This window comes from Cupressus sempervirens, chromosome 4 (genome assembly GCF_028749045.1).
Source record: "Cupressus sempervirens isolate cs-2001-9-10 chromosome 4, ASM2874904v1, whole genome shotgun sequence".
NCBI classification, from domain to species: domain Eukaryota; kingdom Viridiplantae; phylum Streptophyta; class Pinopsida; order Cupressales; family Cupressaceae; genus Cupressus; species Cupressus sempervirens.
The window spans coordinates 217,856,459-217,877,283 of record NC_143121.1 but is presented as its reverse complement, the minus strand read 5'-3'; the positions used below and the strand labels follow the sequence as shown (position 1 = coordinate 217,877,283).

General features: G+C 36.6%; 1 protein-coding gene across 4 annotated transcripts in view; it reads right to left on the bottom strand.

Moving 5' to 3' along the window:
• Positions 1-20,510, bottom strand: part of LOC149560776 (uncharacterized) — a 49,154-nt gene extending 28,644 nt beyond the window's left edge. Inside the window, exons 1-2 of one of the 4 annotated variants that reach the window (XM_089824802.1) lie at positions 20,149-20,510; positions 19,980-20,019 (exon numbers count right to left, since the gene is read on the bottom strand). In XM_089824802.1, the coding sequence (XP_089680928.1) occupies positions 19,980-19,995 (16 nt within the window). In that variant the 5' untranslated portion in view covers positions 19,996-20,019; positions 20,149-20,510. The remainder of the gene's footprint in view (positions 1-19,979; positions 20,020-20,148) is intronic. The other 3 variants (XM_089824801.1, XM_089824803.1, XM_089824800.1) reach the window with 3 other exon arrangements.
• Positions 20,511-20,825: the final 315 nt, after the last annotated feature.

Below are 20,825 nucleotides of genomic sequence, written 5' to 3'. Positions count from 1 at the left end.
GACAGCCTCTGCCCACATGTGTAAGGGCAACCCAGCATGCAACCTCATGCTCGTTGCGCGCTCCATTATAGTCCTATTCAAGCGTTCAGCCACTCCATTTTCCTGTGGAGTCCTTGGAACAATTTTCTATCTACGAATACCATTAGTGGAGCAATAATCTTCAAATTCATGACTGCAATACTCACTACCATTATCAGATCTGAGACATTTTAATTTTTTACCAGTCTCATTTTCAACCAAGCATTTCCATTTCTTAAAAGTTGGAAATACATCAGATTTCTGTCTAAGGAAATAAACCCATACTTTTCTAGTTGCGTCATCTATAAATGTAACATAATAATGAGAGCCACCAGGGGAAGATACCTGAGCTGGTCCCCATACATCTGTATGCACAAGCTCTAATTTCTCCTTTTTGTTTTCCTTCCCAGTCTTTACAAAACTCACTCTCTTTTGTTTTCCATACACACAACTTTCACAGAAATCCATATTCACACATTTTAGACTTGGTAAAACTTTCTTTGAATGAAGTACTTTTATACCTTTCTCACTCATGTGCCCAAGTCTGTTGTGCCACAGCGTTGTATCAGAATCTACAGCAGCTATTTGTTCTCCCTACTCAACTGCAGCAATTGTTCTTGAACGTTCATTTTTCTTTGAAACAATCAAAGTAAAAGGAACAATATGACCTATACAAAGATATAAGGTGCCTACTTTCACACCTTTTGCTACTACAAGGGAACCTTTTGAAACCTTCCAATTTTTATCATTAAAAGTAACTACACAACCCTCATCACCGAGTTGCCCTGCTGAAATTAAATTCCTACTCAGCTTTGGAACATGTCTTACCTCATGTAGTAGCCAATGATTCCCATTCTGCAACTTAATCTTAATTTTTCCCTTTCCAACAATTTTACAGGGTTCATTATCCCCCAAATAAACAAGCCCAAAATCCCCTTGGATATAATCAATGAAATAACCTCTATGAGGTGTATCATGAAATGAAGCACCAGAATCTAAAACCCATGAATCATCAACACTTTCTAAAGACAGAAGCAAAGCATCCTCTTCAGATTTGTTACTTACCACATTTGCCTCCTTGTCTCCATCTGATTTATCTCCTTCATTTTTCTTGCGATTCCAGCTATCTTTCTTTTTATGACCTGGTTTCCAACATTACCAGCAATCGTTTGGTCCTCTCGATTGAGACCTCTTCCCCTTTGACTTTCCTCTTGATTTCCCACGATTTCTAGAGTTACTTCCTCTCTCAGTTGTTCTGCCCCTGCTTTGTGCATTCAAAGCACTTCCTGATGTAGATCCACTGAGGATTTCCTACAAGTTTCCTCACTCAAAACAACACCAATCACATCATCATATTTTAGGGTACTAGATCCGGGAACAGAATTACTCACCGCCATTACCAAGCCATTCCAGCTTTCAGGCAAAGAACACAAAATCAAGAGAGCCCTAATTTCTTCATCAAAATTGATACCCACAGAAGATAACTGACTAGTAATAGTATTAAACTCATTTAAATGATCTGCAACAGATCCACCTTCTGCCATTTTCATATTAAATAAACGCTTCATGAGAAATACCTTGTTTGAAGCAGAGGGCTTTTCATACAGTATCGCTAGGGTTTTCATCAAATCTTCTATCGTCTTTGCTTTTGTAATATTAAATGTCACCGATGGTGCCAAGCATAACCGAATGCTTCCGAGTGCCTTTCTATCCAAAAGATCCCATTCAGCCTCTGACATAGTTCCCTGATTCTTGGCTTTGCCGTCCAACAGCTTCCATAAATCCTTTTGATATAGATAGTCTTCCATTTGCATCTTCCATAACTGGAAGTTCTGCCCATTAAACCTGTCAACCCTTAGCTTACCCTCATCTGCCATTGCTCCCACTCAACCGTGAGACTTTCCTACAGAGGATAACTGAAAGACAACCTCGCTCTGATACCACTTGTTAGGATAAACCACAGACAGAAATAAAAAACTATATGCAAATATAATCACTAACAGAGAATAATAGATCACACAGAAATGAACACAAGGCACCAAGATTTAACGTGGTTCACCCAATCCCTGGGCTACGTCCACCAAACAGCAAGTCCGATCTTAATACAATCCAGTGATTACAACCTGATTACAATCCGTAATCCCTTACAGCTCAATACCACCGCAAGAACCAATTTCGCATCACAACATAATGAAAAATACCTAACCCTAAACCCTTTTATACAAGTATTTTATTTGTTTTAGAGTTACAACATGTCGGCCATATGTATGTCGGCCATAATATGTCGGCTACCATGTCGGCCATGGCCAAAATTTATTTTCGAGGCAATGCCCTGAACCCCACTATTTATGAAGTATGTACAGTACTTTCCTGATCAGTCACCCTAATCTAACACACCCACCATATGTCTGTAGGAATTAGACTCTTCCAAGCATTGTATGGATACATAGAAACATCTTTTGAAGACTTCATTTAGAAGGCCAAGTGTCAAGAGTTAGGGATTTCTTACAGAATATATGTGAATGCACTTAAAAGTAACCTTCACCAAGCACAAAACTAGCAAAAAGGTATATGTGGATAGGAAGAGAATTGAACGAACATTTGAAATTGGATATTTGGTCTTTGTGAGGTTGCATCCATGCAAATAGACATCACCCAAAGTTAGTGGAGCAAATTAACTCATAGTTCTAAGGGCCATATGAAATATTGAGAAAGATTGGAGAAGTGGCTTACAAGTTGGTGCTAACCCTAAATAGCAGAATTCACAATGTGTTCAGCTATCTTGCCTTAAAAAGGCATTAAGGAAAAATATGATTCCATGCCTAGAATCACCACCACTTGATGATGAAGGCAAATTGAGCTTGGAACCAAAGATAATGTACAAGAAAAAAGACTAAGGAACAAGACTACTGGTGAACTAACAATATGGAAATCCTAATTACAGCCTAGCAGAAAAATGCTACCACATTCTTGCGAGGAACACACACACTACTTTATCGATGATGAAAATACCTTATATACTATTTTATTTTCACATCTGTAAGTAAAAATTATCTACTATTTTTGTGGTATATTTTTCCGAATAATAATTCTTTCTTAATGTTTTGGATTAAAGTAAAAACAGGTTTTGTGGTTTTATTTCTTTCTTAATGTTATAATATTATTAAGTAATAAAAAATAATGTATCAAGGATTGTAATTAGATTCATAAATTATAATATTCTATTATAAAATACTTTTATCAAATTTATAATCAGTTCTATTCCAAAATATTGACAAGTACCTTGTCAAGTGGAAAGGCTTTACTACATATTCATCAGCCAAATTTAAAGTTGCTTGAGGAGAAGCAAATTTGGAAGGAGATAACTGTCATGACCTTGACCAGGGCTGATCGAAAATTGCCTCACAATAGTGAGACTTACAATATTTTATCATAATAAAATATACCTTTACATCCTCATCAATAATTTGGAACCAAAAGTTGTCATTTGTATTGAATTGTTGTTATTAGAAAATGAAGCCTTTGTCATATTGATTAAGCCTTGTCAATGGAGGAAGTGAAGATCTGAAGCAAACAACAAGATCAGATATATATTGCCAAAAATTGTCTTTTACTCATGAAGCCCAATTAAGGAATTCATGGTCCATAATATTCTTTTGTTTGTTATCGATTATCTTTAGCCCTTAACCGATCATTAAGTATGACAAAAACTAATGAAGAGGCACATAATAAGTCTGGAGGTGACAACAATTAGTTTGGAGAAGACACCTCTTTTGGGTTACGACTTATTCTCCTCCCCCAATGGCTATATAAGGTAGAAATTCATTTAGTGGAAGACATCAATCAAAATAAGGAAATTGAATTATAAGCAAAGCAAATATACTTATAGCGCAAATTATTTATTGTGGAGCTACAATGCAATTATATGTTGTGATATGGGTATCCATACATAATAGGCTAACTTTGTGTGCATCTACAGACCTCTATATTAATATGCATTTGATGATTATCTGACTTAGCATAATGAATATGTTGATGATTTGAAAATAGCTTAATATAGAAAATGTGTATAAGATGTTATATATATTTATATTCTCTGACTGTTGTAATTAGCCATTGTAGGGGAAATAAAGGATTAAAAGCAGGTGAGCGATGATGGGGTCATCTTTTAGACACGTCACCTCATGGTATATGAATGGGGAGTCCAATGGTGCCAGAGGGGTACAAAGAGTATTGTCTTTGTACTTATAAAGGATAAAACTTTTCAAGCACCCTATTGTGAACACTCATCATGCTCTCTATCATGGCAAGCAAATGCATTAAGGATGTTCAATCATTGGAAATAAGATAGAAGTGACAAGATTGAGGAGACTGATTATAGGACATCACACTTGGTAATCCACCTCATGCAGATGGCATTGGCCACATGAGGCCAAGAGTGATGGTATATATGCTCTTGGGCCTACAGAAGTGAGTCTCTATGGCACCCTATCAAGTCATCCTATCTCATTTCTTCTATGGTTGAGTTTTCTTAAATTGATTTAAGCAATCTGGTGAGTAGACCTATACATCTAATATATGTTTATTTCTAATTAAAGAGATCTATTTCACAAATCATGATTATAACTGATTCTTTACTTGTTTGCAGGTTCTCAATCAAAGTAAAAGGTATCTCTAAACCCTACTTGTTTCAATAAAAAATTGTGACCTAGGAAAAAAATTTGGATTCATAATTTGGGGACATTACACTAAACTCCAAAATTTGGGATGGTGGAAAACGAAACTCCTTGCACACAATTAGAGAAATGACCATATAAAACAGCACTTAGAAACTTTTGGGATACTAGCAACTGCAAATCTTGTCAACATGACAACAAATTTAAGGAACTAATTTGCCAACAATTCCATCTTTCTCTATTAGCTTGTCAACAATTTAGAAAGTTCAAGAACATGGGATGAAATATCCTAACAAGCAGCCCTTATGAGAAATACAAAGATTTCCAAAGATTTCTCACAAAAATCACGCAAGTTATAAGATATTTGAACCTTATGCAAATATTATGGAGGTTTCCTTTACTTGCTTAGAACACACTTACATTAAACAACTTGAAATGTTTAAAAGAATTCACCATCTATTACTGATCGCAGCAATTGGAGTTTTTACAAAGAATATACACAAAAAACTCCATACCTCATCGAACCACCATTAAAATGAATCCCATTGTTTCTTTACCAATCATATAGCAATGATAAACTGGATGCATGCATTGTGGTACCTTTGCTGATAGATTGTTAACAGTAGACTGTGATTTACCCTCACAACTTGATGGCTGAATGATACCTTCATATTCTGAAGCTGAACATTCTGATTTTGGCTCAAGATTAAATTAAAATCTATCACAAACACTATGATAGGCTGCTTTGTAACCTGTGATTAAATGAAATAGCACTTGCTAAGGCTTAAAGTTGTGTCCAAGCATTGAATCTCCAAATTTTGCATCCTAAGAAAGTTTCTTGGGAAACTTGCAAAGATATGATTAAAATCAAACATAATAGCATAATGATTCATGAATGAGCCTCAGACCCTACTTGATCCTTTTATAAAATTCTCCAACCAAAAGGAATTTGAACCCCTTCTTTATTTCTGGCCTTTAGACTTAACATTAATTAATACTCACTTTATAATAATTAAATCTCCACCATGGCACTTACTAGGTCTAAAAATGTTATAATTTGAAGTTATAACTTAAGTGTGGCCCCAACATTAAACATAATGAGTCATTAAATATATTGCAAATAACTTTATCTTTTGGGGCTACTATTTAATTATTCTCTCCTTCCCTTACTATATAATTAATTTTCTAGCCTCAGGGAATGGAATAGGCTAATTGTTTCCTATCTGTTAACCATCACTAGGATGGGGACATTATTGTTCTCCCTTCTTGGGGACATTATTGTTCTCCCTTCTTGGGAATGTCGATCCTCTAGTAACCGCATAACTATTTGTTGCTCCACTATGATATACTTGCCTAAGCACCACAAATCATGAAGCAACTCAATAGGGCGCAAGTGTGACAATGCATTCCACTATTCAACACCTAAATCCCACACCACAATATGAAACCAACCATATAAGGTGCAAAAGTAGTAGCTTATCAAGTTACCCAATTTTGGCCAAACATTTGTTGTCCGTAAAAAATAGACCATCATCCCAAGTATCATTACCCAACTGCGAGCCAATAACAGCATTTACTGACCCTTATCCATTAAGAACAACAACCATACACAATCCCACATAAGTATCCCAAAAAATAAATATCAAATGAAGGTGCAATTCTTTGGCCTACCTCTACTAAGTCACATTGCTAAGCATGACATCGCATCATATGCCAAAGCTTACATATCATGAGTATAAGGAGATACGTTACAATTGTCACACTTGGGATAATCTGACTTATCTATATGTCTCCCTAATGCAAGAGCATCCTTGGGGGGTTGGCAATCTCGCATCACCCAAAAATATTTCCTTTTAAGTTTGTTCTTGTTAGTTAGTTTCTAAGTTTCCTGTAGTTTTCCTTTGACTTGGCTCACATGCTGCTGTGAACCTCAGAATTTGTTCTTGGCATATGTTTTACTTAAGTCTAGGTTCGCACCTCAATTTGATACTTCGCAATGAAGATTTCTCAGTTTCTTGTTCAGGATTGTGTGTTCTTCATGTTCTAATGGTTAGTTAGAGTTTTCTGATCTCGCAAAGTAATTTCCCGATTGGTGAAACTATGAAGCTTATATCACGATGTTCCTAGATCTTAGGCTAACATCTCTCATGGATTGCACTTCATTTCAACAACTTGGCATAGAGATCCTTATGCTTTAGGTCCTAACCTATATTCTTGGTATGTTTTTTGTTCTTGGAAAATGTGATTGATTTGGGCTGATGTGTTTCTTGTGAAGGCTCTATACAAGGCATTTGGTCATTGTTTGGAATGACTTCTTGGTAGCATGCTCTTGAGGGTTCAAAGGACTTAAAAGTTTGGATATTGTTTATAGTTTGGCATGTGACCCTGCACTGTAAATTGCAAGTTGCAGGCCCACTTGACATAAATTTATGAATCTATGTTAATGTGAAGATAAGATTGCATGTTTGTTATTCATTGTTGATCTTGTGTTGTTGATTTTGTTGTGTTGACTCAGGTTCCAAAGTTTGGACAGATCTCTTCAAGGTCCCTCTAGCCATGACCACATCACTCCCAATGGTATTTTCATCATCAAGGTGAGCTTGCATACACTTGGCTGCCACAACCTTTGGGTTATCATTTTTGGTAACCGTCAACATAATTTGTTTAACTTTATGAGAAAACTCAAGCTCCATGTTGTTGAAATCTTGGATGTGTCTTCCAAGAGACTTAAACCGTGGCAGTCCCTACTATGGTTCCACCAATACCAACCGCAGATTACTTAGCATCAAATATATAATCATCTAATTGTATGCCTATTCTTAATATTTTTCTTATGCAACTGATTTTGGATCCATCTGCCAACATAACACTGAACCCGAGGAAGTCCTCTACTTAATAGTCCTTCCCTGACTACAAAGTCCTCAAAAATAAAGTTGTGTAGCATTCCTCTCCACCATATACATAACTCCTTGTCCTTTGACAATCCCTTTAAGTATGAAAAGATGATTTCTAGAAAAAGGATGCGCCTTCTCATCATGCCCACTATCCTCATTGTTGTCTGCATCAAAAATCACCTCAATGAGATATGCCTTACCCTTACCAAGACACCTGGTTCACAAGGTTCTTTGCAATGAAAAAAAAAGATTCCTTCTTCTTAACTCATTTCTTGAATCTTTTTCTAACTTACGAGATGTGACCTTGGGCTGATTTTGAGCCTTCACATCTGATTTCTAATTCTTGAAGTTCTTCTTGTGTGGCTGGGAAGGTGTAACCTTAAGATCAAGAACTAACCTAATGGCATCATCCAATGTATTAGGCCCACGTGCCTTGATCAATCCCTTTAGTTTGTCACTCAATCCTTCTACAAAAAGCATCATGACTCTTTTTTGCGGCAAATCGGGAACCATTATGGAAACTTTTTGAAACTCGTTTACGTAAGTCTCCACATGTCCTATCTGCTTAAGTTGGGCCAATTCCCTGTAATAGATTTCTCTGTCTTTTTGGTCAAAGTGACTAACCAACCTTTAAATGAACTCCTCGAAGGAATGTACCATGTCATAGTCCAAGGGGACAAATCCATGATACCACCAATCATATGTTACCCCCTCTAGGTGCATGGTAGAAAACTGTATTGTCTTTTCCTCTTCCATGGGTTTAAGTGCCAATAATGTATCCAACATGTGAACCCATTACCTTGCTGATAGACCTTCAGTTCCATTGAAGGTGGTGTAGAGATTTTATTCAAAGCATGCCCATACTCCATAGGCTATGTGCCCTACTTAACCGGCTCTCTTGGCCTCCCATTTTTTCTTTGTAGACAGTTTCTACCCCTATCTTTGTGCTGGTTCATGAACTGATTTAAGTTCATTAGCTACCTTACATCAGCTGGTAGTCACATGTATTTATCTTGTGCCACCATAATCTCATCTGTAATTGGTGTCTCTTCTTCTTCTCCCTCTAGAACTTCTTCTACACCGGGCTTTGGCAAGATAATTGATCTAAGAGGTAGATCGAATATGGTGTCTTCTGTTCTAACAGTGATAGAGGGTTTCCTAACATGATGTTCATTCCCAGCATCACTTCTATCTCCATCCTGATTTTACACGTGGTTGTTTGACCTTTAGGTTTACAATTTTGGCAAGCAGTTGTTGCTGAGATTGCATAAACATTTGCTTCACCTGTTGTTGTTGTGCCATGATATCCTGAAGGTTCGGTTGAGCATCACCCCCATCATTTCTCTGTTATGCCATGTTGCCTTGATCAAACCAGGGACTTTCTTCTTCAGATGCCTCTGATTGTTGATCATCTCTACGTCTGATGAAGTATTTATACAATATTGTCCTTCTAGAGTCCATATAACCGATTCAATTTGACATGCAATTGATTAGAAGCAACATGCAACCATATAATCTAACATGCAACTAAGAAAGTTGGCATGCAACTGAAAATCTTGACATTCAACCAAAATATCTTTGACATGAAACTAAAACCCTCACTGGCTGGAAAGGTCACTATGCTCTAATACCACTAGAATATCCTAAATAGCAACTCTTAAGAGAAATACAAAGATTATCAAAAAATTTATCACAAAAATCACACAAGTAAATAGGAAATTTGAACCTTATGCAAATATTATGGAATTTTTCTTTATTTGCCTGGAATCTATTTTTGATTGTGGCAATTGGATTTTTTAGAAAGAATATTAACAAAAAGCTATTACATACCAGAATGCATCACCATTAAAATGAATCCCGTTGTTGCTTTATCAATCGTTTAGCAATGATAAACTGGGTGCATGCATTGTGGTACCTTTGCTGATATATTGTTAAGAGAAGACTGTGATTTCAATACAAGCTGCAATTTACCCTCATAACTTGATGGCTGAATGATACCTTAATACTCTGAAGCTGAACATTCTGATTTTGGCTCAAGATTGAATTACAATCTGTCACAAGCACTAGCACTGCTACAGCCTCTCTATAACCTATGATTAACTAAAAAGGCACTTGCTAGGGCTTGGGGTTGTGTCCAAGCGTGGAATCTCCAGAAATTGTGTGCTGAGAAGGTTTCCTGAGAAATGAAATTCCAAAGATAGAAATTAAAATCAAACATTGTAGGATAATGAATAAGCCTCAGAGCCCAGTTGATCCTTTTATAAAAATTTCCAACCCAAAAGCATTTGAACCCCTTCTTTATTTCTGGTCTTTTGACTTAAGCATAAATTAATACTCACTTTATATTAATTTAAATCTCCACCATGGCACTTACTAGGTGTTATAATGTTATAATTTAAGTGTGGCCCTGGCATTAAACATAATGAGTTATTAAATATATTGCAAATAACTTTACCTTTTTGGGGTAATATTTAGTTATTCCCTCATTCCCGTACTATTTAATTAATTTTCTAGCCTCAAGGAATGGAAAAAGCTAAATATTTCCTCTCAGCTAACCATCACTAGGAAGGGGACATTATAAGGGAACCCTTTGACATTTTGAAATTTCTCCGCTTATGACTCGTTTCTTATCAGAATCAGGAACTCACAGACTCCTCAACAAACTGAATCTTTTCCCTTCATTGTCGAGGTTTTAGCAAGCTCGTGAATTCAAAAACTTCCTAACAAAATGAACTTTAAGACTTCTCTTTTCTCCTCGGCCTTTTTTTATTTGTGGAACAAATAAGGACATGGGAAGGACTTAGATTTCGAAACTTATCAAAATGGGTAAAAAACTTCAAACACAAAACACCTCAGATCAATTATCATCCGTGAGTGGATAGGATCAAATGATTGGACTTGTCGAAAACTTAGGACTATCAATTGAGTCCCGACAATCCCTAAACAATGTATTTCCAATCCATGCACGAGAATGACTTGCAATCCCAAAGGCATTGTAACAGAAGGATTACTAGTTGCAGCATTTTGTTGTCAAAATATTGGTTGTTCCCCAAAAGGATTGAAGCTAGGTTGCCAAAATGCTCTTCAAAAAAATAAATCAGGAGGGACCCATAAGCAGAACAAAAATTCCATTAAATTCTCTATCAATAAATAAAACAATAATGCAGCTACAGACCAATTTTCCGTCAAACTAAATCAACTAGTAATATATTCACTTTTACCCAAACTCCATCTAGAACTAGCAAAATCAATACATAAATCATTAAAATCTGCATACAAGAATCCACCTTGAAACCAACAATCTACCACAATAAAGTGAAGATGCCAATGTTACACAATGACATCCCCCCCCCCCCCCCCCCCCGACCAAACCCTGGTATTCCCGAAACGAGGACGTCCCCAAGATGTGGGACACCATTCCCAAGTCCCCAACTGGCCACTCGTCAGTCGTCGATCACCGCCAAGTCAACAAGTTTCTAAGTATAGACTCATTGCTTGAAGAACAGAAAATTTCATAAAAAATTATACTTTAAGTTATATTTTATATAGATATTGTCAAGATGTTTGAGAGTGGTTTCAAATTCATAGGAGTTATAATAGAGATTTTAGATTTTGGTAGATTCCAATAAAATTCCAAACTCGGCCAAATGTCAGGAATCGACATGCCTCTATCAGAGTTATCTTCCACTGCTTCTCTTGACATTCCAAGATAAACTTGATATTGAAACAAGAACTTTCCAAGGATTCTATTTCATTTCATCACAAATCTATTGCTCCAAGTCCACGTCCTTGACTAGCTTGGCCCAACTCCCAATCATATTCCTGACTGACTTGACTACCTAGCGAGCCAAAGTTGCTCACACTCATCTCTAAGACTTAAAAATTACCACTAAACGAAGGCTATCTGGGACAACTATCCCACTAAACTAGTTAGTATTTAGTACAATTCAATGCTCAAGTATTTACTATTTAGCATTTGGCATTTGCAATTTTGCTATGAGGGAGGGGAGAGAGTGTGAGAGGGTGATTAGAGGGCATATTTAGAGAGAGTGGGAAGGGATAGGAGGGGGTGAGAGAGAGAAAGAGAGATCTAAAACTTACCATAATTCAAACCATAACCCTAATTAAAACCTAAGTCTTACGACTAACCGTAACCCTAACCTCAACCTTTAACTCTAATTGTAAACTTTATCCTAACCTTCCCTCTAACCTTAACCGTATCCATGTACCCTAACCCAAATTAATCATAATCTAAACAATTACCCTAATCCTAACCCCTAATCATTATTAAAACCTGGAAAACTGAGTTCAAGCCCTGGAGCTCAGGTCTAGGTCCAGATTCACGTGCGGACCTAGGAGGACCCACAAGCCCCAATAGGCACCCTTCCCAGACCCATCACGGACTCAGGCGAACCCGAAAGGACCCACAGTTCGTGGGACCAAAAAAGTAAATTAAAAAACACAAAACAATGAATTTTTTAATAGTTTTTTGTTGGCAACCCTAAAAGAGGGCAAATAAGAAACATTCATTCATCTAATCTCTCATTTGTTTTCTCATTTTGCTCTCTCATTTTGGTGTGGCCATTTTGCAAGTTTGAAGAGAGGTTGTAGAGATTGTTTGTGGAGTCTCAAATCCTTCCAATAATCAGTGTTGAGTCTTCCAAGTATACATTTCATCCTTCCCTTTGCTTCTTTGATAGTTTGTAAATTGTTTTTAGCTTTTTCATTTTTCTAAAATTTATCAAGTTTTTGTATAAGTTTTGAAAAAAAAAAAATTGTTATAGATTGCAAGAATGAGTCGTCAGAGTTCAGTATGTGGGGAAGGATCCCAAAGATGTAATTAATAAAAGTTCTCCTTTGCGGAAGTATACAACAAGAATTAAACAATGTGTTTCAAGGGGAGGGTATATATGGAAATGCAATTTTTGCCAAACCCAATATAGAAGCTCATATTACCGAGTTAAACATCATTTCATAGGCCCTGCAGGTCAAGGGATTAGCATGTGTGAGGAGCCCCCATAAGGAGGTAAGAAGGGGTTGTCAACTACTCAAATAGTAAGCATGTTAAAAGAACAACAAGAGGCTGATAGGTTAGTGTCGATGGGGAAAAAAGATAGGACAAAGCAAAAACCACCAACACCATCCTCTCAAACAGCCACTAGACAACATCCCTTCCTACCTACCTCTTTCTACGGATGAAGAAGAAATACAAACACCCCCATCCCGCAAGAGAGGCCCATTAGAGGAGGCCTTTCAAAATGAATTGATAGAAGTTGCTAACATAAAGGTTGGGCGTTGCCTCTTTACGAATGGTGTTCCATTCAATCTAGTGAGATCACCATATTGGAGAGAGATGGTGCAAGCAATAAATGAAGCACCTCATGGTTACCGAGGCCCTAGATATGAAAATTTGAGAACCACCATATTGCATAATGAGAGAAAGAATGTAGAAACTCTCCTCAAACTAATAAGAGATTCCTGGATCCAAACAGGGGTGAGTATTGTCTCTAATGAATGGAAAGATTGCAAAAACCGTCCATTGATAAATGTGATTGATGTCTCACCCAAGGGGGCAATGATTTTAAGGGTGGCTGATTGTGAAGGTCTGGTAAAGGATGCAAATTTTATTGTCAGGCCTCTTATTGAATCCATAGAGTCTATGGGAGTTGACAATGTTGTCCAAGTAATAGCGGACAATGCTAAAGTTTATAGGGCTACAAGTGCTTTGGTAGAAGCATGATATGGTCATATCTTTTGGACATCATGCACTGTCCACTCCTTGAACTTGGTGATGAAAGCAATTGGCACCCAAATTGAATGGGTGAAAAAAGTGTATGAGGAGGGTGAAGAGATCCAAATGTTTGTGAGAAACCACCATATGTCACAAGCAATTTTCAGAAATTTCTCCCGCTTGGAATTATTGAAGGTAACTTTATCTAGTTTCATTTATCATTTTATATCATACTTTACATAATTGAATAAAAAAAAATTGTGTTGTTTATATATTTGAAATGTGTTATTAACTTACAATTTGAGTTAATATGGTAATAGGTTGCTGAAACAAGGTTTGCCTCACATGCAATCGTCCTTAGACGACTTGTGAGGGTGAAAGAAGCATTGTGCCAAATGGTTATTAGCAACCAATGAGGTGGATGGAAGCAAGCCGATACAACAAGGGCTAAAAATGTAAAGGATATGATCTTGAGTGATGATTTTTGGAATAGGGTGGAATGTGTATTAGAATTCACCGAGCCCATCATGTCTATGCTTCGGTTTTTTGACACTGATGAGCCTTGTTTGGGGGACATATATAATGCCATGGACTACATGCTAAAGAGAGTGAAAATGGTAAGTTTAAATTATTATACAATACTTTATCCTTGTTTATTGAGAGATTTTGATTTTTAATATTAATTAACACTACATCAAGATATCTTGCATGAACGTCATTTGGCATCCCAAGTATTTAGAGGAGAGATCAGAAGCCTAAGGAAACCTTCTACAAACAGGTGGAGAAAATTGTTCTATATTGCTGGAACAAGATGACTACACCTTTACACATCCTGGCATATGCACTTTCTCTTAGGTGTTATAGCAGTGAGATACTTTCTATTCCAGGTAGAGTGACACCATGTAATGTCCCTTTTTTTAGCATTCATAGCATGATGTTGTCGTTAGCCTATTTCCCCATGGTCCCGTAGGCTAACCAGGACATTAAAGGGACTTAGAGGCTATTTGGCCTAGATAGTTTCAGTTGCAGGTCTTTCTAAGGGGTTTTGAGGCAACTTTGGGCATACTTACTATTTATAGTAAGTCATCTTGGATATGGTCGGACATCCAGTGGCAGCGGTATGTCGATGGTAATTGTTTAAAGTCGACAAGAAGACTTGTTTATCATTGATAAGATTTGTTATGCATTGATAAAGCTATTTTATAAAGTTAAATTTAAATATTTAACTTTATTAATGCATAGACTATAGTTTGTGGGAAATATTTAAATTAAAAGAGTCCCCTTTATTTTATAACACATTGGAGACATAAGTTACATAAAGGGAGTTATCTTTTATCCCACATTGAGAAAACGAAAGATGGAGCTCTTGTGAGAACACTATAAAAGAAATGGAAGAGCTTCTTTTTAGCAGGCTTGGAAATATCAAAGAAATTGGAGAATTTTCTGGAGATTATATCCCAATAGTTTGAAGGACGAAATCCCTTCAAGCTGGAAATCTTGACGCTATTGAAAGATATGGTCTTGAGATTCAACATGGTAGCAGTCTGAAAAAAGTAGATACGAAAAAGCAGCCCGAAAAAAGCGGAATCGAAAAAGCAAGCGGAAAAAGCAATCCGTAAAGCAGTTCAAAAAGCAGAATCGAAAAAGCAGGCCGAAAAAGCAGTTCAAAAAAAGCAAAGCAGAAGGGGCAGTATAGAAGGAAATTATTTCAGCCATCTACAACCAGGTTTTTTTGTTAGTATTGTTTCTAGGGTGTTATAAGCTTTCAGCTGTAAGTGTGCATTATACCAGCATTATCATTTTGTAATCCATGTAAATGCCAAAGTCTTAGCCATGTTTCATGAGCATTGTAATTTTCATTGCAATTAAGAAGATAATAGTTGTTGGTGTCATTTAAGCAATTTAATATCATTATTTATCAGCTAGTTAGTTTGCATACCAACTGTTTGTAAAAATGCCAGTTGGCTGTAAGTGTTCATTTCTCATGCTTAGATCATATATATGCACTGAATATTGTCAAAATTAGTAGCACACTCATGTTAGGTCATTTGTGTAGTCCATTGTAGTCTTCTAGCACAAGATTTTCATTGATGCAAATTGTAAAAAGGTCATTTGAAGCTAGCTGAAATACTATATCAGTCATACGTCCCTTGCATGTGAATTGTTTGATGAAATTCCTTGGGCTTTCATCAGCATTTTTGAGGGCAGATTTGAGGAGGGTTATTACACACCATACAGAGATCCTAGGGTTGCTAGTGAGTATAAGAAGGCATTTGGCAGGCTCTTTAGCGATCCTAAGGTGGCATTGAATGTTAGAAGAGAGTTTGCAGATTTTGTCTCAGAAAAAAATGCAGACCCTAATGCAATCAATGACCAAAGTAGAATGGATGCCATTGGATGGCGGTACTTATATGTACAAGGTTACATGTACCTCCAACCTCTTGCCATTAAAATCCTATCACAAGTAAGTATTTAAATTTTTTTTTTTTCTCTTTTTTTATGGCCACTTAGTTTATAGAATTAGCACTCTTAAATTCCTATTGTATTATTATTTTAAATTTACAATTTCTATTTTTTTTAAATGTTGTTGGTTGTCTCTCTAGGTTGCGAGCTCTTCTGCTGCTAGGCAGAATTGGGGTACATACTCCTTTATCCACTCAATGAACCATAACCGGTTGGGTTCCGAGAAAGCAGAGGACTTGGTATATATTCACAACAATTGGCATCTCCTATCACGCAAGGATCCAAGATATAAGAAGGGACCAAAGAAGTTGTGGGATGTATTACCCGAGACTACTGACTTGGATATGACTGTCCAGGATCTAGCTAGAATTGCCTTGCTAGATGTTGAGGAGGATGGAGGATATGACAGCATTTGGGGCTAGTGGAACCGGTTTGGGTTCCAACGATGAGGATGTGGATATAGCTGGGGATGAAGCCATTGATCCCTCATTTTTTGATGACCCATTTGACCCTTGAAGGGCATTTGCATCTTTGATACTATGACTCTATGATCATTGATAAGCTATTAAACATTTGTCATTTATCATTATGTTTCAAACTTTACTATCTATCAATCTAATGAACTAGTTTATGTTTTGAAATTTCATTTTGCAATTTAGTAATCCAATGTAAGATTTTCTTTACAATCATAAACATAGATTAATGAGCGAGTGTTTAATGTTTATCCATGACAATTGGCATTGATCAATGATCAAATAACATTAATATATTCATACTATGAAATGACTTAGTAAATTAGTTTTACAATTAAGCACGTTTTTTTTTTTTTTGGCATATATATATATATATATATATATATACACACACACACACTCATGAACCCAAATGGGAAAAAAAAAATTGCCTGAACCCACGAACCCGAACCCAAATCGGCAACTTAGATTAAAACTCTAACCTTAATTATTACTTTAATTTTAATTGTTAACATAATATACTAATTGTCACTTTAATATTAATCTCACCCTACCCCCAGCCCTGCCCCTCACTCTACCCTTGACCCTAACTCTAATTGTATCCTTTAACATAAAACTACTCCTAACTTTTAACTGTCACCCAAACTGTAATCATAACCCTACCATTGACCCTAGGTAAAATGCTCAGGTAAACTATGACACTAATCCTAATTCTAACCCTAACACTAACCTTAAGACTAACCCTAATTACACCATTGACATTAACTCTTACCCTAACACTAACCTTAATCGTAACCCTAACACTACCCTTAACCATAATAGTAACACTAGTCATAATACTAACAACAATCGTAAGACTAACCCTTACCCTTATATAATTATAGATTAAAAATCATATAGAATATTCTAACCTTCCCTCTAACCTTAACATTAACCCTACCACTAACACTAACCATACCAATAACCCTTACCGCCATAAAAATAAGTATTAAAAATCATAAAATATCTTTCATGTCACATCACAACTGCTACTAGCTTTTATATATATGTGGCACTAGAGATGTCTTTCCTAATGGCCCTCCTGTGACTGATGACCAACAGGGACAAGAACCCCAAAAATTGGTTGTAAGGCAGTTGGCTGCAACCTTTTTACCTTCTGGAACAGCCTGTTCAGTGGTCCTGGAAGCTAATTTAGAGGCGGAGGTCGAACATAATGTGGTGGTCTTTTCTGAACTAGGTCTTATTGATCGCTTCGGAGGGTTATGGCCCAATCTGATTGATCTCTATAAGTGGATTTCAAAACATTGGGAACCCATCATCGATGGTTGTATGCAGATTTATCCTTCAGCTTCAGTGAAGGGGTTTTTCATTGTTGTGTTTGAGAATGTGCTGGATAAGAACAAAATTTTGTGTGATTCTCAAAGGTGTTGGGAAAATTAATTTGTGTTCATGTTAAAGCCATGGCATCCAGAGTTCAGTCCAGCCAAGGAAGTGTTTGATAAATTACCTCTGCAGGTAAGATTCCCGAATTTGCCTATACATTTATGGATTGATTCTTGAATTGAAGCTGTAGGTGATGCTTTAGGGAACTTTTTGATGGTGGATGAAGGCTCTTCAAAACAATTTTGTTCTACCATTGCTCTGATTCTTGTAGAATTGGATATCAAAAAGGGACTTCCGGCAGTAATTTTGATCAAAACTTCCAAGGGAAGTTGGAATCAGCCTTTAGATTATGAGGGAATACCCTTTAGGTGTAGACTTTGTTTTCGGACTAGGCATATGGCAGTAAACTGTGGCAAAGGGATGATGTGCAAACTAGCATCATGGTGGAAGAATTCTTCAGCCCAACATTGCCTATACATTTATGGATTGATTCTTGAATTGAAGCTGTAGGTGATGCTTTAGGGAACTTTTTGATGGTGGATGAAGGCTCTTCAAAACAATTTTGTTCTACCATTGCTCTGATTCTTGTAGAATTGGATATCAAAAAGGGACTTCCGGCAGTAATTTTGATCAAAACTTCCAAGGGAAGTTGGAATCAGCCTTTAGATTATGAGGGAATACCCTTTAGGTGTAGACTTTGTTTTCGGACTAGGCATATGGCAGTAAACTGTGGCAAAGGGATGATGTGCAAACTAGCATCATGGTGGAAGAATTCTTCAGCCCAACATTGCACAGTTGAGAAGAAGGGGAAACAACAAAAGAGCTTTGCTCAAGCTATGTCTGGAGACTCGCAAAAGGAATCTCCCAAAGAGAAGAAGGAAAACCCCATGAAAAAGAACGATGATTTGTTGGATGTAAGTGGTGTTAGGGTGTTTCAAATGAGTGAAGTGGGGAAGGAAAAAACTCCAGTAGAGACTTGAGATATGGAGGATGTTTGTATGGATGTTGAAGCCCAACTACAACTAGAAGAGGGATTCCTAGAGTGTGATGGCCAGGCTTCAATGGAGTGCATTGGGGAGTGGAAATAGGATGTTGCTAGAATGGAAGATGGTTAGCATATGGTGAGGGGCAAACAGAAGTGGAAGGCTAAGATGCAAACTTTTGAGAAGACTCTTCGCTCTCTGAAAAAAGGAAGTGAAGACAAAAATTCTTGACATGGACTGTTTAAGGTTCTATTCTATGTACTTTTTGGTTTGTGTTCCCCTTCACTTATTGGGCCTTCATTTGGGATGGTGGATTTCCTGGTTGCATCCACCCTTGTTTTGGGCCAAGTTCAATCCCGAATTTGAATAAAAATTATCTTATTACCAATCAAAAAAAATATACACTCACACACACACACATTAAGAGTAATCCTTCTCGAGGCACCTATTTTCACCAAATCGCAAGGTGCAATAAATGCCTCAAGAAGGATTACTCTCAGTGATGTATATATAAAATAGCTAGTTTACTTCTTAATAATCTTATACATCTTTTCATAACTAGCATTTTAAGTACCATTTATATAGTATATACACACCCCCAATCTCCTGCCCACCCACTTTCCCCTTTCCCATTCCCCAAATTGAGGTCTTTTGTCCCAAAATCCCGGAAACCTGTCTGCATGTTCCACTGTCCCCTGTCCCAGACGGTGGTGTAACAATGGAAAATGCCATAAACAACCTCTCCTTTGCTTGTAAAGATCTATGCATTGATGCTGATGTCATAAAATTTCGGATACAGCAGTACTGGCTGAACATTTATACTTCGCCAAAATTAAATTGCTAACAGTACACAGGCTATTTCCTAAAATCTACTAAGAATTTAACCATAACGTTTTCTTATTGTTTAAACAAAATCTAAAATTACTTAAAGCCTACAACATTAACCTTAAAATCCATCTAAAACTACACCTACCAATTTCTAAGTAATGAAATTCCCCATCCCAATTTTACAGATTGACAAGCTGTCAAAGAAAAAATACTAAATATATTTCATATTACCAAGATCCATAAAAATTATTTTCGAGAAGTCCTCAACGTTTCAAAAAACCTTGAACAACTAAAAACATTCCACCCATTTTGCATAAAGTGCCTTTAAAGCTCTCCATTCAATGCTTAGATCGTTAAATTGCTCGTCCATGTGGAATTGAGATAAAGTCTAAGCATGTGCCCATCAAATTCCATATAAAATCACTAAAACTCATCAAAACTGATCCCTGAGCAACCCTTATTTTGCCCAAGAACTAATTTTGCTTTAAAAAAAAAGCTTAAAAAAGAACTTGAAGCATCGAGAAACATACAATTGGATCCAACCATCGTTAAATATAATTTTCGCCGATCCTGAGAACGCATAAAAACAACCACTTTAAGCGCCCGTGTAAAATCTCGTCATGCGCAGACAATCCTCGTTCAAACAAAGCACAAGAATCTTTCATAGAAACTTCAAATACCACTGAAAATGTATCCTACCTGAAATTCTTCGAAAAGAGCTCCACCATACTAATTTGATGCGTAGAGTAAGTTGATGAAGTTATGTATAAGATATATCTTGTACTATGAAACCGCACTTACCCTGATAATCTGCAATGCGGAAGCCGAAAGGTATGTGCAAGGAGTGTCCTTTAAAGTGAACAGAAAATTTGAAAGTAACCGCTTTGGATCATTAAATTGAAGTAAAAAGGATCCAAAGACACGGATTGTTAGATGATAAATTTGCATGTACGAGGATTGTTAGATGATAAATATGCACATAGAATTTAAGCCGTCACAATTTGTCTCGTGTTCAATGTACATGTATTTTCTTTAGGAACTCGCGATTACAAGGGAAGTGTAATGGTATTAAAAGAAGGTGTAATGGCTAAGTCTATAATAAAATATATGTTTACTAATATATTAAAGGATACAAATTACAGATTATGAAAATTAAATTTTAAAGGGATGATAATTTATACTAATATGTGTACCAAAAGGAGGGGCAATAATTAGATTCATAGTAAAATATGGCGCTGGCTATAGCGGCATCAAATTGGATGCCTGGCCCGCCTCAAAACCCCATACCCCACAAATCCATTTCATTGAGACGATTAGATCTGACGTCAGTTTTAAATTATGTCAGATTCACTTTATAATTTTATTTTTTTCAGTTT